At 42.9% G+C, this 18,695-nt stretch overlaps 1 protein-coding gene across 1 annotated transcript in view; it reads right to left on the reverse strand.

Annotated features, from left to right (window-relative positions):
- Positions 1-11,545: 11,545 nt before the first annotated feature.
- The window catches only part of TRIM71 (tripartite motif containing 71), a 71,682-nt gene continuing 64,532 nt past the window's right edge, over positions 11,546-18,695 (reverse strand). The window contains exon 4 of the mRNA XM_025461413.3: positions 11,546-18,356. Within this exon, the coding sequence (XP_025317198.1) occupies positions 16,905-18,356 (1,452 nt within the window). The 3' untranslated portion in view covers positions 11,546-16,904. The remainder of the gene's footprint in view (positions 18,357-18,695) is intronic.

Genomic DNA, 18,695 nt, shown 5'->3' on the forward strand with positions numbered 1-18,695 from the left:
AAATTATGGAAAGAAAAAATAGTAACTTTATAGACACCATCTTTATAGACATCAATGATCAAGGTCAGTTGATAAATCATGTTGATAACATGAGCCTCCTGTTAAGCAGTGAGAAAGCAACAACAGCAAGGACAATGAGAACAGCATATGACCTCTGAGATACTCATCCCCAAGACTTCAAAACACCAGTTTAATCGTGAGAAAACCAGACATATTCAAAGTGAGGAAATATCTAAAGATAACCCTCAAAAGTATCAAAGTCATGAAAAATGAAGAAAAATTGATAAACACCACAGATTGGAGCTTATTTGGGAGCATGATGACTAATAACAGAATTAGTCGCAGGACAGAAAAAGTACATTAGTGGCTAAACTGATGAATCAAAAAGAGTCTCTGGTTTAATTAATGGTATGGACTTGATGGGATGAGCACTGGGTGTTATTCTGTATGTTGGCAAATTGAACACCAATAAAAAATAAATTTATTATAAAAAATAAAAATAAAATAAAAATAAAAAACTGTAATGTATAAAAAAATAATTAATGGTATGGTACCGGGATCCCTGGGTGGCGCAGCGGTTTGGCGCCTGCCTTTGGCCCAGGGCGTGATCCTGGAGACCCGGGATCGAATCCCACATCGGGCTCCCGGTGCATGGAGCCTGCTTCTCCCTCTGCCTATGTCTCTGCCTCTCTCTCTTTCTCTCTCTCTGTGACTATCATAAATAAATAAAAATTTTAAAAAATTAAAAAAAAATGGTATGGTACCAATGTTAATGTATTAGCTTGATATATATGTTATAACATTAGCAGACTTTTGGTGAAGGGTATACAGGAACCTTCCATGTAATCTTTGCAAGTTTTCTGTAAATCTACAATTACTTCAAAATAAGTTTAAAAAATAGAAGAAGGAATTCTATATGTTGGCAAATTGAACACCAATAAAAAATAAATTTATTAAAAAAAATAGAAGGAACAAGAAAAGGAGGAGAAAAGCAAAGGGAAGCAGGAAAACACAATTGGCAGGATTGTAAAATGGTACAACTGCTATGGAAAACAGTATAGCAGGCCCTCAAAAAATTAAAAATGGAATTACTATATGATCCAGCAATACCACTCCTGGGTAAATACCCAAAGAACTCAAAGCAGGATCACGAAGATATACTTGCACATCCATGCTCCTTTCAGCATTAGTCCTCATTGCCAAGAGGTAGCAATCCAAAAGTTCATCAGTGGATGAATGAAGAAAGAAAATGTGGTATACACATAGAGTGAAATACTATGCAGCCATAAAAAGGAAATTCTGTCATAAGCTACAGTGGGCCTCCAGGATATTATGCTAAATGAAATAAGCCAGTCATACACAAAAAAATATTGTATGATCTCACTCATATGAAATGTCTTAGGTAGTCCAAATCATAGAAACAGAAAGTGGAAAGGTGGTTGCCAAGGGCTGGGGGAGGGGAGAGGAGGAATTATTGTCTAATGGATATAGTTTTATAAGATGAAAAAGTTCTAGAGATCAACTGTACAATAATATGAACATACTTAACATTACTGAACTGTGCACTTAAAAATCATTATGATGGGGGGTGTGGTGCGGGGGGCTCTGTCTGTTAAGCATCCAACTCCTGATTTCAGCTCAGCTCATGATCTCAGGGTCTCAGGTTTGAGCTCAGTGTCAGGTCCCACACTTAGCACAGAGTCAGCTTGAGGATTTCTCTCCCTCTCCCTTTGCCCCTCCCTATGCTTACACTCTCTTGCATACTCTCTCTCTCAAATAAATAAATAAATAAATAAATAAATAAATAAATAAATCTTTTAAAAAATGGTCAAGATGGTAAGTTTAATATTATAGGGTTTTTTTTTACCACAAAAAATACGATATAGCAGATTAAAATTCAACAACTGAAAAATATAAAAACTAAAAATCAAGAACTCAATAGATGAATTTAAGAGAGATTTCATCAACTAGAAGACAGGTTTTAAAAAAAATCTAAAAATGAAGTTCAGAAAGACAAAAGATGGAAATGTAGAAGCAAAGGTAAGAGATACAGATGATACATGAGAAGATCTAGCATACATTTAATAAGACTCCTTAGAGACAGAGGAAATAATGAGGCAGAAGCAATAAATAAATAATAATTAATAAATAAAAATAAAATAAAATAAAATAAAATAAATAAATAAAATAAAATAATGACTGGGGCACCTAGCTGGCTCAGTCAGTAGAGCATTCGACTTTTGATCTCGGGGATGTGAATTCAAGCCCCACACTGGGCATAGAGCTCAATTAAAAAAATTAAAAAGATACTGAGTGAAATTTTTCCAAAATTGTTGGACAATGACCAGAGGCAATTTCACCGCAAAGCCAGTGAGGTCTAGATAGCTTCTGTCTCCTTCAGGAAGAGTCAGCCTTGCCCTGGTGGTGGTCCTGAAGCTGCAGGCAGGGGAGGCGGTTGGCCAGTATGATCACTATGTCTGGTCAGCAACAAACAACCCACAGTGGGTCTCACTGAGCAAGCACACCATGTATTTAATCCCAAGAAGGATTTATGCTAAGTGCTTCCTTGCTTCCCACTCAGAGACTACCTTCATAGTTACTGCGCCTCATCCAAGATGGGTGGGGATGCAGCCAGGAGAGGAATCCCAGAAGCAGGGGGACATGGACTACCCACTGGGCCACTGTGTGCCATGTGCAGCAGGATCAGGGCTAGTGTTCCCTCAAGGCTTGGCAATCCCTTACTCCCTCCCCACCCCAATCACACTGAACAAGTTAGATGAGACAGACAAAAATGAGCTATGAAGCTGAAATGTTCCTAAATTATCAATAATAAAAATAAAGTTAAATCAACCATTCCAGAGGATTTTTCTTTTCCCTCTGAATAACATGAGATTTTATCTTTTTTTTAATAAGGAAATATATATTTTTTTTAATTTTTATTTATTTATGATAGTCACAGAGAGAGAGAGAGAGAGAGAGAGGCAGAGACACAGGCAGAGGGAGAAGCAGGCTCCATGCACCGGGAGCCCGACGTGGGATTCGATCCCGGGGCTCCAGGATCGCGCCCTGGGCCAAAGGCAGGCGCCAAACCGCTGCGCCACCCAGGGATCCCTAACATGAGATTTTAATATATAGTTGCCTTATGAAGAGGCAATTAAAAGAGTCTGGGGCCAAAAATATATGGCTGGAAAATGTTATAGAGATGTGTTGACAGTTACTAATAAATGTTTCCCTTTAATTTTGTGATAATTATGGTACCCATCAGCATTTTAAATAATTTATTTATTTATTAGACACACACACACACACACACACACACACACAGAGAGGCAGAGACACAGGCAGAGGGAGAAGCAGGCTCCATGCGGGGAGCCCGACGTGGGACTCGATCCTGAGTCTCCAGGATCACACCCTGAGCTAAAGGTGGCACTAAACCGCTGAGCCACCGGGGCTGCCCCCCACATCAGCATTTTAGAAGTTATTAGGGACAACTGGGTGGCTCAGTAGTTGAGCACCTGCTTTCAGCTCAGGGCCTGATCCCAGGGTCCTGAGATCGAGTCCCACATCTGGCTCTCTATAGGGAGCCTGCTTCTCCCTCTGCCTGTGTCTCTGCCTCTCTGTGTCTCTCATGAATAAATAATCTTTTTACAAATCTTTAAAAAAAGGTGGGGGGGGATCCCTGGGTGGCTCAGCGGTTGAGCATCTGCCTTTGACTCGTGGCATGATCCTGGGGTTCTGGGATCGAGTGCCGCATCGGGTTCCCTGCCTGGAGCCTGCTTCTCCCTCTGCCTGTGTCTCTGCCTCTTCTCTGTGTTTCTCATGAATAAATGAATCAAATCTTTAAAAAAAAAAATCTTTTTTAAAAAAGTTATAATTAGTTGTGATTTCTTTTCTCATTCAAAAATTCACTTTTATACCTATTTTGTATTCATAATTTTATGTTTATATTTTTATAAAAAGAGTCTTGAAAGTTGTACAGGCTTCAGTCTCCACAAGTTATAGATCTGTCACTAGTAGTCACTACAAGAATAAGAAAAGGAATGTATAGTTTCAAAGGTAATAGGGCAATAAAGAGTAATTTTTAAAATCCTTAAACCAAAGAAAGTATGAAAGGAAGGAACGGGAAAGGAGCTAGAATAGTAACAAAGCACATAGTGTGCAAGACTGAAACCTACCAGCCACCCCACTTCTGAGAATTAGCACTGAAGATACATCTCTACCAATAAGCAATAGAAAGGCACAACTACTGTCACCAGGTTATTCTCTGCAAAATATTGCAAACCACCCAAATGCTATACACTAGGAGTGGTTGCGGGGACTATGGGAACCACATTGCAGAGTATTATACAGCTGTAAAAAAGAATAAGGATAATCTCTATGAGGTGCCCTACCCTTCTGGTCATTTGTTCAATGAAAAAAGCAAAGTGCAAAAGAGTACAATATGCTCCCTTCGTGCAGAAAAGATGGGAATCTAAGAATATTTATGTATTATGTATTATTATGTATGTATTATGTATTTCTCATTCATGCCAAAAAACTTCAGGAAGGATAAACCACAGACTAAAGAGAGCAATTGCCTACAAGGGGGGTGGGTGGGGCAGGGTGGAAGGAATGGGAGGGTAGGAATGGAATTGTGGGCACGACGGGAAAGTAAGGCTTCTCTCCATGTACCTTTACCTTTTGTTTTTAGCAATTTTTTAAAAGGTATTTATTCATGACAGACACAGAGAGAGACAGAGGGAGAAGCAGGCTCCATGCAGGGAGCCTGATGCAGGATTCTATCCCAGGACCCCAGGATCACGACCTGAGCTATAGGTGGATGCTCAACCACTGAGCCACCCAGGTATCCTTTTTAAAGCAATTTTAAAAGATTTTATTAATTGAGAAAGAGGGAGAGGGGGACTGTAGGAGTCCCCACTGTAGGACTCGATCCTGGGATCCCAGAATCCTCAGGCAGATGACTGACTGAGCCACCCAATTCCACATCTTAATGTATCTTTGTGTATAGCTTTGACTTTTAGAACCTGGTAATGTTTTACATAACCAAAAGTAAATAATTGCCCTTAACCCAAATGTGGGAGAAAACTCAGAAGAGAAAAACTCAGAAGAGAAAAAATAACAAATGAATCTAACTGTATTATAGTCTGAATACCTTGGTGAGTTTGGGTTAGAAAAGAACCTAAGAAGTCTTGGAAGACTGTATTTTGTGAGACTTATTGATAAAAACAACAGTACACAAATATGGTATATTTGTTAATAAATTTGTTTTCAGATGAAAATGGGTTAGCATTTCTGAAACTACTGGAATTGTATTCTAGGATTGGGCAAATGAGTAAATATGTTGTGGATAACAGGTCCTGGATTTCTCTTCCTGTGAAGAAATGGAGTTGCAAATTATAAATGGGAAAAAGCTAGCATGAAGCCTTTGGGGTTGGACTAGAATCCTCACCATCACTATGAACTCATGGTGTTTAGTATATTACAGACAGATGTAGAAACAGAGGAGATGACCGACATCTCCCACCTTGCCCAATCCTCTTTTGAACCGGCTTTACCATTCTTCCATTCCTTTATTAGTGAGCTGAGCAAATCTGGGACATGGGCACACTCTCTATTGTGGGAGTTATTTAACTTCTTGAAATTCATACTTTGTCAGGCTCATCCTGAAAGAATCTAAAAACTAAAGGTCACCATTGCCTGAACTATTATTTCTCTGGTGGACCCACTGTTTGTTGAAAACGGCTAGTCCTGAATCCAATGATTCTATTCAGGTGAAATTCTGGAGGAAGAAAAAGAGGAAAAACAAACAAAAGAAAGAGAAGAGAGAAAACAACAAGGGAACACCTCAGAGCAGTGACTGTCTGGGTTGAGGTTGTTGGAGGGATTGACAAAGTGCCCAAGGATTTGGGGCAGGATGGAGCTTTTTCTAGGTCTTGATCATGGTGCTGGTTACATGTCTGTACATTTATCAAAACTCACAGTAAAAAAAAAAAAAAAAAAAAACCACCTCACAGTAATGTGTATCAAAAACAGTTAACTCCATTTTATGTAAAGCATATCTATATTCCCAAAATGAAAGGTGCTAGTCCCTTAAAATTGAATTCCATCTCAATAATCCACCAGGTTATATATATCTTTACATTGATCTACTCCAGTGTTTACCATCAAATATTAGGTGAATGACATCGCTTGTAGCCTAGGAAACATAAAACCCCTTTTTAAACAAGTCTAAATCTAGCATGAGACACATAGGGAGAAAGAGTGGTCACAGGTAAGCAAAAACTAATGTTCAACATATCTGAGGGAGAGGGGGTGGTAGAGGGGCGAGGTGGGGGCACCACTTAGATCTTTTGTGGAAAGGAGATTTCTTGAATTTTATACTACTCTGTTCTTTCTAGAAATGCAAAGTTCTATCCTTGTTCCTATCTTTCAGTCTTTCAAGTGTCCTATTTTATGAACAAGTTAGAATTTTTACTGGAAGAAAAGGAAAAACAGAAGTTGTAGGATTTTCATCTTCTTGGTCATCCTCCATTTTTTGTAACCATAAGGGTATTGGTTGCTTTTTCTCTTCAGATTCATTCATTCATTCATTCATTCATTCAAGACACAGAAAGAGGCAGAGACATAGGCAGAGGGAGAAATAGGCTCCCTGCAGGTGCTCGATGAAGGACTCAATCCCAGGACCCTGGGATCATGCCCTGAACTAAAGACAGACACTCAACCACTGAGCCACCCAGGTGTCCCCAGATTGGTTGCTTTCAACTTTACAACTCCCTCTAACAAGGAATCCACCTGCAACCCACCAAGCCACTTCACCCTCCCTGAACAAAAACTAAATTGATAACAAATATCTAGCATTGAGTTTTTTTCCCCAAACGTTATGTAAAAGGTACGGTATAAAGTCATTCAGGAATTTGCTCTTTTCACTCAACATTAAGATTTTCAGATATACCCACACAGCTCCCACACATTCATTCTGACTTCCATTGAATAGATGAAATAGGTTCTTCTCTTCCTCCACTAACAAGATCCTTGGTGTGGCCAACACTGGGCAACAAGGTCACTGTGTATGTCCTGCTGTTAATTCTTGAAGGTGAAATGAATGGATCTTTTTTTTTTAATATTTTATTTACTTATTTATTCATTCATAGAGACAGAGAGAGAGGCAGAGACACAGGTAGAGGGAGAAGCAGGCTCCATGCATGGAGCCCGGACGTGGGACTTGATCCCGGGTCTCCAGGATCATACCCCGGGCCGAAGGCAGCACTAAACCACTGCGCCACTGGGGCTGCCTGAAATGACTGGATCTAAGTGTACCCCCTCTGCCCCCGACCACTCCCCATCGGCTTCATCAGCTACACTCTTTACACTCCCACTAGCTGTGGATGCTTCCTGTTTCCCACCAACACTTACTATAATTAGACCTTTATATTTTTATCAAGTTAATGGGCATGAAATTATCTTATTGTTGCTTTAGTTTGTATTTCTCAGACTTCTAGTGTAGGTAAGCCCTGTAAATTATGAAAGCACATCCTTTACCTGCTTTAAAAAATTAGATTATGTTGGGGCACCTGGTTGGCTCAGTCAGAAGAGGATGCAACCCTTCAATAATATAAACACATACATAAATACATTAAAAAGGTAAAAAATAAAAATCAGGTTGTTTCCTTAACAATTTGTAGGTCTTACTTTGCTTTTTGTTGGTTTTTCCAGGTCTTTATTTTGGATATCAATTCTTTGTTAGTTGTAACTTACCCCTATAGTTTTGTTCTTATTTTAGTATTGTTCATTGGACACATTTTTTAGACATTTTTAAAAAAAGAAAAATAGGGCACCTGGGTGGCTCAGTGGTTGAGCATCTGTCTTTGGCTCAGATGTGATCCTGGGTCCTGGGATTGAGTCCTGCATAGGGCTCCTGGCTGAGCAAGAGCCTGCCTCTCTCTCTCTCTCTCTCTCTCTCTCTCTCTCTCTGGGACTTTCATGAATAAATAAAATCTAAAAAAAAAAAAAAAAAAAAAAACCCACAACTGTATGCATTTTGACCATATATACATCCTGGTTGGCTGGGTGTGCTGCCTATGACAGCCTCACTCCCAGATTCTGGCCACCTTCCATTAGAATATTGCCTGTGGCTGTGGGAGGGGCCAGAGCTCTGCAATGAAACAGCTTGGCTAGGAAGTGGCACCATATCACTGCTGCTCACACCCCACTGGGAAGAACTATTGTCACAAGGAGGCCAGAAAAGGCAATCAGCACCTTTCATTTAACATGTTTTCAATGTAGTCAGATGTACTAATTGTTTTTTTTTACCTGTTGCCTGTACCTCCTCATATTCACATATCATAAAACTTACCTAGTTATAAAACCATCACCATTATCTAATTCCAGAATATTTCCATCATCCCCCAAGAAAACCCCAGGAGGATGCTGGTAATGTGGGAAGGCTATCTATGTGAGCAGGGGGAGGCAATCTCTATACCTTCCTCTCAAATAAAAAATGTTTTACAGGGGCATCTAGGGCAGTCGCTTGAGCTTCTCACATCCACATCGGCTTGGGTCGCGATTTTTGGGTCCTGGATCAGCCCTGAGTTCAGTGGGAAGACTGCCTGTTCCTTCCCTCTGCCCCTCCTCAGCCCCCACTTGTAATCTTTCTCCCTCCCTCAAATAAAATCTTTCAAAAAAGAATGTTTTACAAGGGTACCTGGCTGGCTCAGAGGGTGGAGCACACAACTCTTGATCTCAGGGTTCTAAGTTGGAGGCCCACATTGGCAGGAAAGATTACCTACATGATATCTTAAAAAAAACAAAAAACAAAAAACAAAAACAAAAAAAAAAAAAACCGTGTCTTGAGAGCCTGGGGTGGTTCAGTTGGTTAAGTATTTGCCTTTGGCTCAGGTGGTGATCTCAGGTCCTAGGGGCCAGCCCCAAGTCTGGTTCCATCAGGCTCCCTGCTCCAAGGAGAGCCTGCTTCTCCCTTTGCCCCTCCCTCTCTCATGAATAAATAAAAATCTTTAAAGAAAAAAATAGGGTCTTAAAAAAACAAACCCATAGCAGTCACTGCCATTCAACCAAAAACTCCCAGCGCCCAGCAACTAGTGATGTGCTTGGTCTATTGGCCTACTTTGGTTATGTCGCGTAGATGAAGTCATGCCTGGTTGGCTTCTCACATCTTCCTGGTTCATCCACGCAATATCAGTACTTCATCTCTTTGTATGGCTGAGTAATATTCCACCGGGAGGATATACATTTTGTTTATGCAGTCATCAGTTCCCATGTGGCTTGCTTCCACTTTTTGGCTCTTATGAATGTTACCATAAACATTCACATACTGGTTTCTGTGTGGACAAGTCTTTGATTCTCTCAGATATACACCTAGGAGTGGCATTGCCGAGTCCTGCTCAACACTTTGAGAATCTGCCAGGTGGGTCCCAAAATATTTTTTACCACCTTATAATCTCATCGGTAACGTATGTGGGTTCCGATGTGATAGCTGGCCGTTCACTTTCCGGAAGGGCTGGCCTAATGGCCAGCTGCACAGGAAGGCAGTTACCCTCAAGAGGTTTGGGTCTTTCCAAGCTCGCCTCATTCACTGGAAGAGACTGAAGGCACTAGGGTGCACGCCTAAAGATGAGGTCTTGATTTGTTCCAGAGCTTTCCTGCTCTGCCACTTCCCTCAGAAATAGGTCCTTCCTCATCTTTTTAGCCTCATCTTTTTTTTCCTGGGTCTTTCAGAGGATTAAGATTCTTTTCCTTTTTAAAAAAAAAAAAAAAAGTGCAACCATCCAGCTTTTTACATTTTAGAGTGTCTCCCACGGTGTTCAGTTAAAGGTAAGGGGGAAGGATATGAGGGACCTGGAAATGGAAAACAACAGGTACTGGGCTCACTCCCAGCTTGAGTCTTCAGGAAACTGTTGCTCACAATGTGTCACGATTTCAAAACTAAGGTATCAATGTGGCAAACAAAACAAAAAACACTTTAAATGCTCACTGCCAACACAGGATCTAGTGAAGGAAAGCACATTAGGTTCCTTATGCTGGGCGCTGCTGCTGGTTGGCACTTAAACAAGGTGGTTTCTGTACTGGAGGGTACTACTTACCCCCGTTAGAACCCCTGTGAAGGCTCATCACAGCAGGAAAGGGACATGGGACGGGAGGAAAGTTATGGAAGCCGGTGCACTGCTCACCTCTGTCCAAAGATCAAACTGATGCTGTTTGAGACACAGACAACAGGGTGAGGAAGGTTGGGGGACCCTTGGCTCCAATGAAAAATGACAAATGATGTCTTCCAGTAAACTGTGAACACACTGGGCTCAGAAGAGGTCTTGATCCACCTGGCGTCTATGGTAGGTACCCTGCCAAAGAGCAGCTGCTGGAGCGAGGTGCTCACTCTTCCCGGGGCCAAGTCTCCATGAAGGCAGAGGCATCTGTGGAGAAGGGGGCGTAGGTGGCAGAGGACTGCAATGAATGGGAGAAAAACACCTGTCCCTCTACAGGGTCATCTGCTACTCAGGAGAAAGTGGACCTGGGGCTCCCAGATCCCCAATTCCCCCAGGATCCACAAGTCCAAGTGTGACCACATTCAGTCTACTTAATATTTCCTCTATTTTAAGAAATGTTAGTAGCAACCACTTTTTTAGAAACCCTGCATGGACCCAATAGGCACATCCACTGGAATACAACCTCTGGACCATCCTCCTCACAGATTGCCTTTCCCCGGAGCACAATAAACACAAACCTCTTTTATTCTGGATTAAAAAGGATCACACAGACACAGATTTCCATGGAAAAACCCTCTTGTTTATTTGATTAAACAAAAATAAAATAAGCTGCATAGGAACAATTTTAAAGTCCAAAGAGACACCAACTTTGTTTTAAGGCTGCAGTAGCTGATACAGCATCTCCTTGCTACCTTCTCCAGCCTTCTCTGTGGACCACAGTGATACATTCAGAAGCCTTGTTAGCTAACACACGAGTTTTCAAACACTTTCCCATTGGTTCTTCACCTGCTCATTGCCTGTCATGCCTGCACAGCCTGCAGGATAACATATAAGATTTAAAAGTAAAAATTCAGAGGGTGGAAAAACCCACTCCAAACAAAAACCCACTTTAAAGATGTGGGGGGAAGTCTTTGCTCCCCCATTCTTCACTAACTGATGGGGTCTGCACCACCACTGCAATGCCCATTTTTAAAAAGTGTCAAAAGGCAGTCAGCACCCCCAGATGAGCTTGCAGGAGCTTCTGTGGCCCGGACAGTTACTCTGGTGGTGCATATTCCTTACTCCTTACATCAGGTCTGCCTTGGACCAATTAAAAAAAATTTTTTTTAAAGGCTTAACTTAGTCATTTTAACATCTGGCAACATGCCCATGTTAATCTCTCCAATTCTGCATTTACCTTTCCCACAAAACAAAAACAAGTCGTGTTCTACACTTAAAAATTATTTTGCTGACTGGGCATGACAGCTAATGGACAGTATTAAGCAAGATTCATTTAAAAAAAAAAAAAAACTACCCTCCCACCCACCCAATTATAACTAACATGCTACTTAAAAATAACATCCCTTACCCACAACCCACCCTCTCACCTGCATTGATTTTAGGGGAAAAGAATGGGGGTAAAAAAGGAAAGAAACCATACCACCCTAAAAACAAGAACACCCCAGAAATGTGAAAAATCTTCCTCTGAAGAAAAACTACACAGACTGCTAGAAACAAAGAACTATTCCAGAGCTGGTTAAAGAAAGTAAACACTTTGCTACACACGTTAACATTCAGTCAGTGTGCTCCAAGACAGAGCCTTAAGAAAAATACTACCTGAGCTTGTAAGTTAATACAATCATTAAAAGGAGGTCTAAGACCATGTGGATACACAAAACTTTTAGAACCATTACTGGTTAAATGATGGATGGAAAACATCCCACCAGGCTGGCTTGTTAACCCGTAAGATCAGTTTTAAAAATAGACATCACTGAGGTACTGCTTCACCATGACATTTTAAACCCAATCTGCAATCATTACAGTGGTCTTAGGACCCCTCTCGTCCAACCAAAACAAAAAAGAACCAGGGGAATAAGAGAGGCAATACAGTATATCATGGTAATGTGCTTCAACTTCATCAAGTATTTAATTAAGAAAAACAAAAAACAGTAAAGAACAACCCGTCAACATGTTACCTTTGGTAGAAAAAAAAACAACACACAAAACAAAAGAGCAACACACACTTCACCAGTCACTGCTCAGTAAGGTAGTGACTGTTGCAATGTCATGGTGATGAACATCCTGCTGGGTCCGGGAAAAGGTACAGATACAATCAAAGTCTAAAGGATTCTTATTCCCTTCAAATATTTGATGTTTCCAAAAACTAGACCCTCAGAATTGCTCTGAAAAGGGTAAATTTGCAGGCATTCAAAATACAGATAAAATATTTTTCTCTTGAAGAGGAAAAAGAGACCTAAAGGTCTTTCTTTGCAGGTAAAGTCCTCAAATAGGTCAGATGAACCAGTAGTTTTATAATACTGAACAACAAGGTAATGGTGTGCATAATTCCTAGTGGGGTGGAAAGGTCAGGTTGGTTAAGGAATCCTTGGGATTTAGGACTACATTTGCCTGAGTACAGGAATATTTGGTTTCAAAGTATCTTTTTCAAGGTCAATCAAATGTTTCTCCTGAGAGAAAACAGTCCTGCATTTATAAAAGCATTTTCTTCTAGAGGTAGCTTCCCACTCCCCCACCCATGCCACACCCCGTGGATTAATACTATGCTTTTCAGAGACCCATTAGATGCTAACATGAGGTAGATGACTTTCGCCAAAAGTGAGGTAGAAACTAAACAAAAGCAAATGGTGTGGTGTGGAATGCTATGTGTGTCCTGTGCCCCTGGCCTGCAGGAAGCCAGAGAGCTAAAGCCCCAGGAAGTCCTGGCTCTAGGGTATCATCACATGCGACGAAGTACAGGAGTTTGACTTTTATACAGCCCCAGACTGTTGGGATAATCAATGAGTGATGTTTTTAAATAAATACCCTAAATACTTTTTGGCACCACTGGATTTTTGTTTTTAAACAGAAAAACAAGCCTATAACTTTGGCATATCTTCCGCTATCTACCAGAACACAGCAATTGTAGAATCTTCCAAAGAGGAAGCCAAAACATATACAAACAGTATTCTGCTCCTTCAAGCCTAAAAAGACTTCCCTCCTCAAATTATTAAGCTTTGGCTTAACTAGAATAAAACACACTGAGCCAATCTCAAGACATTCTCTTATAGCTCCATCACAAAGTGCCTTAAATCTGGCAACTTTTTTGGCCCAACACACAATTTAGATTCTATTTATGGTACCCCTGTAGGTATTTTCCCCAAATAAGTTAGACTTAAAAGGGCATCTATCAATCAATCAAAGAGTTAGTGCACTTGGGTACTGCCTGGGCCACTGGGCTCCAGCCAACTCAACTCACGTGCCACCTGCCAGCCAACATAAAGCACAGGTTTCTGAGACAGCATTACTTCTTGGGACCAAATTTACAGAGTAGTGATTTACCAAACAAACAAAAAAACCAGCACTTTTGAAACGTTAACTCAGTCAACCAAAAGTGGCTTTTATCTGCGTGTTATTTAGATCTCCTTTAGTCATCTCATACCCAAACTTACAAATCCAAATCCAATTGGCATCTCCAAACATAAACTGACCTCATACCCCCAACGCCACCCTGCCACCTGACCAGATCAGACATGCATGGGGACTTTGTCTGAATACCTCATTTACTTGACAAAAAGTTTATACTCCCCCCTTGCAGCACCCACAACCTGGTCTTTTCACCGTGTTCAAGACTCCCCTCCTCGACCCAATTCCTACCTACCCTAGCATCACCTCCTAACAGGCAGGAGATATCCAGTTGAAAACCCCAATTTTGAACAGCCTCACTCACACCAGACTTCCAAATGTTGGCTTTCCCCATCTTTCTTTGATTTGGAGCATTCCACATGGTACAATAAACACACTCCAAAGTGCTTCGCACCAATCCATGTGGGTCAGGAGTCAACCATGGGCAGCCAGAGGTACCTAATGTTTTAAAAACAAAAGCTTCTCAAGAGTGTGACCATGTTTGTCAAATGGCAGTTTGGGTGCAGAAAGGGGAGGAGACGTACCAGCACTGAGGGGAAAGAGGCAGCTTCCTGCACCTACACACTCCTATCGGGGGAGGACCTTCCAGCTTAGAGCCCGCAAACTTGTCTATTAAGACCTGATCATTTCAGTCACATGTGGAATCTCTGGCTTTACAACCAAATCCACAGACAAATGTTACCTACACAATTTTACATTACCGCTATTCACCAGGAAAATTTCTCACTCAGGTCCCACGATGCCCCCACATAGGGGGACACTGGGAAGGCGGGAGAATCAAAGGTAGTGACTATCTGAAGTAAGTCATCTCAGGTTGCTGAGAACATTTTTGAGAATTTCCAAGTTTCACTTCAATAAAATTTTCTAAGTATTTAAAACCAGTTGTCTTTGGTGTTTCCAGGGTGGTTTGCTGGGGGATGGGGTGGGGAGTGGGGGGGTGGGGCGAAGAGGAGGGTCAGCACCAAGTCATTTCCAAAATAAAAAGTGGTTAATTACACAAACTGTTCACCAAAGAACTTAGAACCTAGAGGCAAATACAAGGCAACTGAATAGGAGTGGGGGAAGGATTCAATCTTAAATGCTTCAATAGAAGAAAGAGTGGTTCTACAAAACAAATTCTCCTGCCTCCTTCTCGTTCTGGAACACAGCAGGTGGAGGCAGCAACTTCACTACTTTCCAATTTTTTGATCGTTTATTGCATGCGGTTCTCCATTATGAAAGGAGTTTTTCCCGTTTTGGTCATTCAGAAATAAAGCAAAGGGGAAGACACAGGGTACCTCCCGTCCTTCAAGGGCCGGACGGGAGAACAAATTTGATTGATTTGCTACACGGCCCCCATCATCTCCTTTCCTTCTGGGATGACAAAAACAAATTCCTCCATGTGTTACTTTATTCTGTTCACTTAAGACTAAACATCTCTATTGCAAGGGGTATTTCTCTTAAATACAGAAACAGAAACTGATGTGTCCTGTCTTTGTTTCAACAAGAGGTTTCCCTATAAGCCATGATCATTGAGCACCTCTCTCCTGAGGAGTGCTACTCTGGAATCTGGTTCTTATTCAGTTATCTGGGGGAGTGCAGGGACCTATATAGCTTCTCACAATCAAGGTATCTGCTATACCTACTTTCTGCCTGTAAGACAGATAATGCCCAGAAGCACAAGGCTTTGTACCCAAGTCCAGCTCACTACAAACCAACCCTGTAAAGTGACAGATGCCAGCCCAGTTCTGCAGCGAGAGCCTGGCTTTAGTTTTCATTCTTTGGTACCGAGACAGAGGTATACATCCTACATTTTGGGTTGGGGCAATTTGGTTTACAAATCTTTTACATTCAAAGGCATTTGGGGGAAAAAAGTTCACGTTAACCACGAGGTCCTACTGCTTGGCTCGGAGCAGAGAGTAGCAGACTACTCTGTAAAAGTGACCCGAGCGGAGAGTGTGCAGGGATGGGCTGTTCTTATTTTCACTTTCAAAAATTCTATTTTCCCTGAACTTCCAAAGCAGGAAAAAATTGTGCTTTTAAAGTAAAAGTTCATTTCTTTGCCTACTCTTCTGAGAAAAAGAAATACCTAGCATTAACAGAATAACATTCAAGCTGGGGTCGGGGACTGACCTCTGCCCTCCTGCAGATTTTGAGGGTAGCCAGTGTCTTTCTCATGCTCTCTGCAGATTACCTTGGCACATGCGTGCCCGCCCTCACTCAAGTCCACAGGCCAGGCAAGTCTGACACCCTCTTTTTGAGAATGAGGTTGGTTTTCTTCTTCCTTCCACTGAACTTTATAACCAATGACAAACTAAGAATACTTAACTTTTGAGAATACTTTTAATCAAAAATCCTAAGCTACATCTATTTTTTAGAAACCAAGTGTGAAAGAAAAGTCCCTTTGGGTGGTGGTGTATAATCTTCAGCTTTACTATTTTGGTGTAAGATGGCTCAGTACACACACACACACACACACACACACACACACACCATCCTTAAAAGAAGCAAAGATTACATACCCTAAAACATCAATAGTCTGCTTTTCTTGGCTAGCAAGCCACAGCCACATCCACATCTTCTAAGAATAAGAAAAGATGCTGAACAGGATGATAAACACACTGAGGTATTAAAGGAGAACACAAAAAAGTTCTCTGTGGCAGCATTAAAAAAAAAGGGGGGGGGGAGATTTCCTAAAAAGATCAAGATAACAACACAATCTAATCCAATAAACAGTATTCTCCAGAACACAAATACTCTATCATTCAGCATTTTAAATCTTATTTTTCCACATTTTATAGTTTTTCTTTTTTTTCTCTTTTTTACTTAGTAGTTCTTTCATGTTTCCTTGGCTCAATCTACAGAACAAAACCCATGCCACACATCCAGTGCCCCCCCCAGCCAGAGACGCCAGGCTTGTGCATATCACGCCCCACAAAGGGTCTGAGGGGACCGTGAACTCCAGAGTGCGGGTGGGGAGGAGGGCAGAGGGCCTGCTGGAGAAGGAAATGTAAAGATTTATGAGGTAGATAGAAATTATCACGTCACAGGCTCAGTCCCTGCAGAAAAGATAAGTACATTCATCTGTAAAAAAATAAAGATGAGGTAGGACTCAAGCAATGTTGTACTCTTCTTGTTCTCTTTAAACAAAAGAAAAAAAGAAATTTCCCTGAGACTGTTTCTTCTTTGAAATTCAAAAGGGGGGGGAGGAGAGGATGGGAGGGAGGAAGGGAGAGAGGGTGGGGGAGAGAGAGAGAGATGCATGCACACACGCACGCCCCAAACACAGAAGCCTAGAGAACGTGATTAGAAAATGAGGATCCGATTGTTGCCAAAGTCCACCACCACGATCATGCCATCGGGGGTGACAGCGATGCCAGAGGGCCGGTCCATCTGCCCAAAGCCACTGCCCTGGGTGCCAAACTTGCACAGGAAGCTGCCATTTGACTCGAACATCTGCACCCGGTGGTTCCTGGAATCGGCCACAATGATGCGCCCCTCCTGGTCCACGGCCACACCCTGTGGGCGCAGGAACTGCCCATTGCCAGTGCCCTCAGAGCCCAGGAAGCGCGCAGACTGGCAATCAGGGTGGATGACCAGGAGACGGTGGTTGTTGAAGTCGGTGACCACCAAGTGGCCCTCATGGTTGAAGGCCACGCCCCGGGGGGAGTCAAAGTGCTTCCAGAGTGCTCCCTCGAAGCCATACTTATTCAGGAAGACACCGTCAGGCCCAAAAAGCTGGATCCGGTGGTTACGGGTGTCAGAGACCAGGATCTTGCCCTCAGAGTTCACCGCCACATCCCAAGGGTAGTTGAACTGCCCATTTTTGGTTCCTTTCTCACCAAACTTGAGCAAGAACTGGCCCTCGAACGTGAAGACTTGGATGCGATGATTGTCCTTGTCTGCCACCACAATCCTGCGGGAGGTGTCGCAGGCCACGCCGGCTGGCCGGTCGAATTGCCCAGGCCGGGAACCCAGGGTGCCGAATTTGTGGTGGAAGGTGCCACATGGCTTGAACACTTGGATGCGGTTGTTGCTGCGGTCGGCCACTACAATGTAGCCTTCCTTGTCCACACTCACGCCCCAGGGCCGGCAGAGCTTGCCGTCACTGTCGCCCTCGCTGCCGAAACTCAGGCCCGGGAGCCCAATGCCCACATAACTGCGACCCGACTTGACCACCACCTTGAAGGGGCTGTTCTCGATGTGCTGGTTGCACATGGTGACTGACACCAGGTGCTCACCCTCCAGCTGCGGCCGGTAGCTGACCACGTAAGTCCCATTCTGCTGATCGCTCACCTCGGCACCAAACAGGTTGCCATCAGGGCCCAGGACCACCGCTGACATCAGGTCACCTCCTGAGAGGCGAGGCTCCCCATCGTGGTCATAGCCAATAACAGTGAAGGAGGCCACCTTCCCCTGGAGGGCTCGCTTGAGGCCATCACCCGTGGCCTTGGTGAGCGGTGCAAAGGCCCCGCTGCTGACGAAGCCAAAGGACTTGATGGCAAGGTACAGTGCCTGGTCGGGGGGCGTGAACATGACGCGGTCATCCTCTTGGGGCTGTAGGAAGCTACGCACGGTCTTCAGCTCCTGCACCTGGGCCAGCATGCGGTCCCGGGCCAGCAGGACATCCAGCGCCCGCCCTTCCTCCAGGACCTGCTGGACAGCGCTGATGGTGCTCTCAAGCTTGTTTAGGCTTTGCCGTAGCTTTTCCACTTGCAGATAGAGGGACTTGGCTTTCACCTGGCGGATCTTCTCTACCTGTAGGGAGAGGAGACAGAGGCTTTGAAGCCAGCAAAACAAAACAAAACACACACACACACACAAAAAAAAACGCCACTACACCATCTGACATGGATCACAGGAAGTTGCCCTTAGACCCATGATGAAAAGGTGGAGGCTAGGGCTCCAGAAACAACTATTCTGCTCTTCAAAATGGCAAAGATCCAAGGGCAATGGGAGCCTGAGGAACTGTACCTAATACAAGAGGTGACTGCTAAAAGAACCAGTATTTGCAGAGCGGGACCATGGACTGGGGGGACACTGACGGACAGTGCTGGTGCACAGTGACCAGGCACAGAGGGATTAGACACCAGCATG

This window comes from Canis lupus, chromosome 23 (assembly GCF_003254725.2).
Source record: "Canis lupus dingo isolate Sandy chromosome 23, ASM325472v2, whole genome shotgun sequence".
Lineage (NCBI taxonomy): Eukaryota > Metazoa > Chordata > Mammalia > Carnivora > Canidae > Canis > Canis lupus.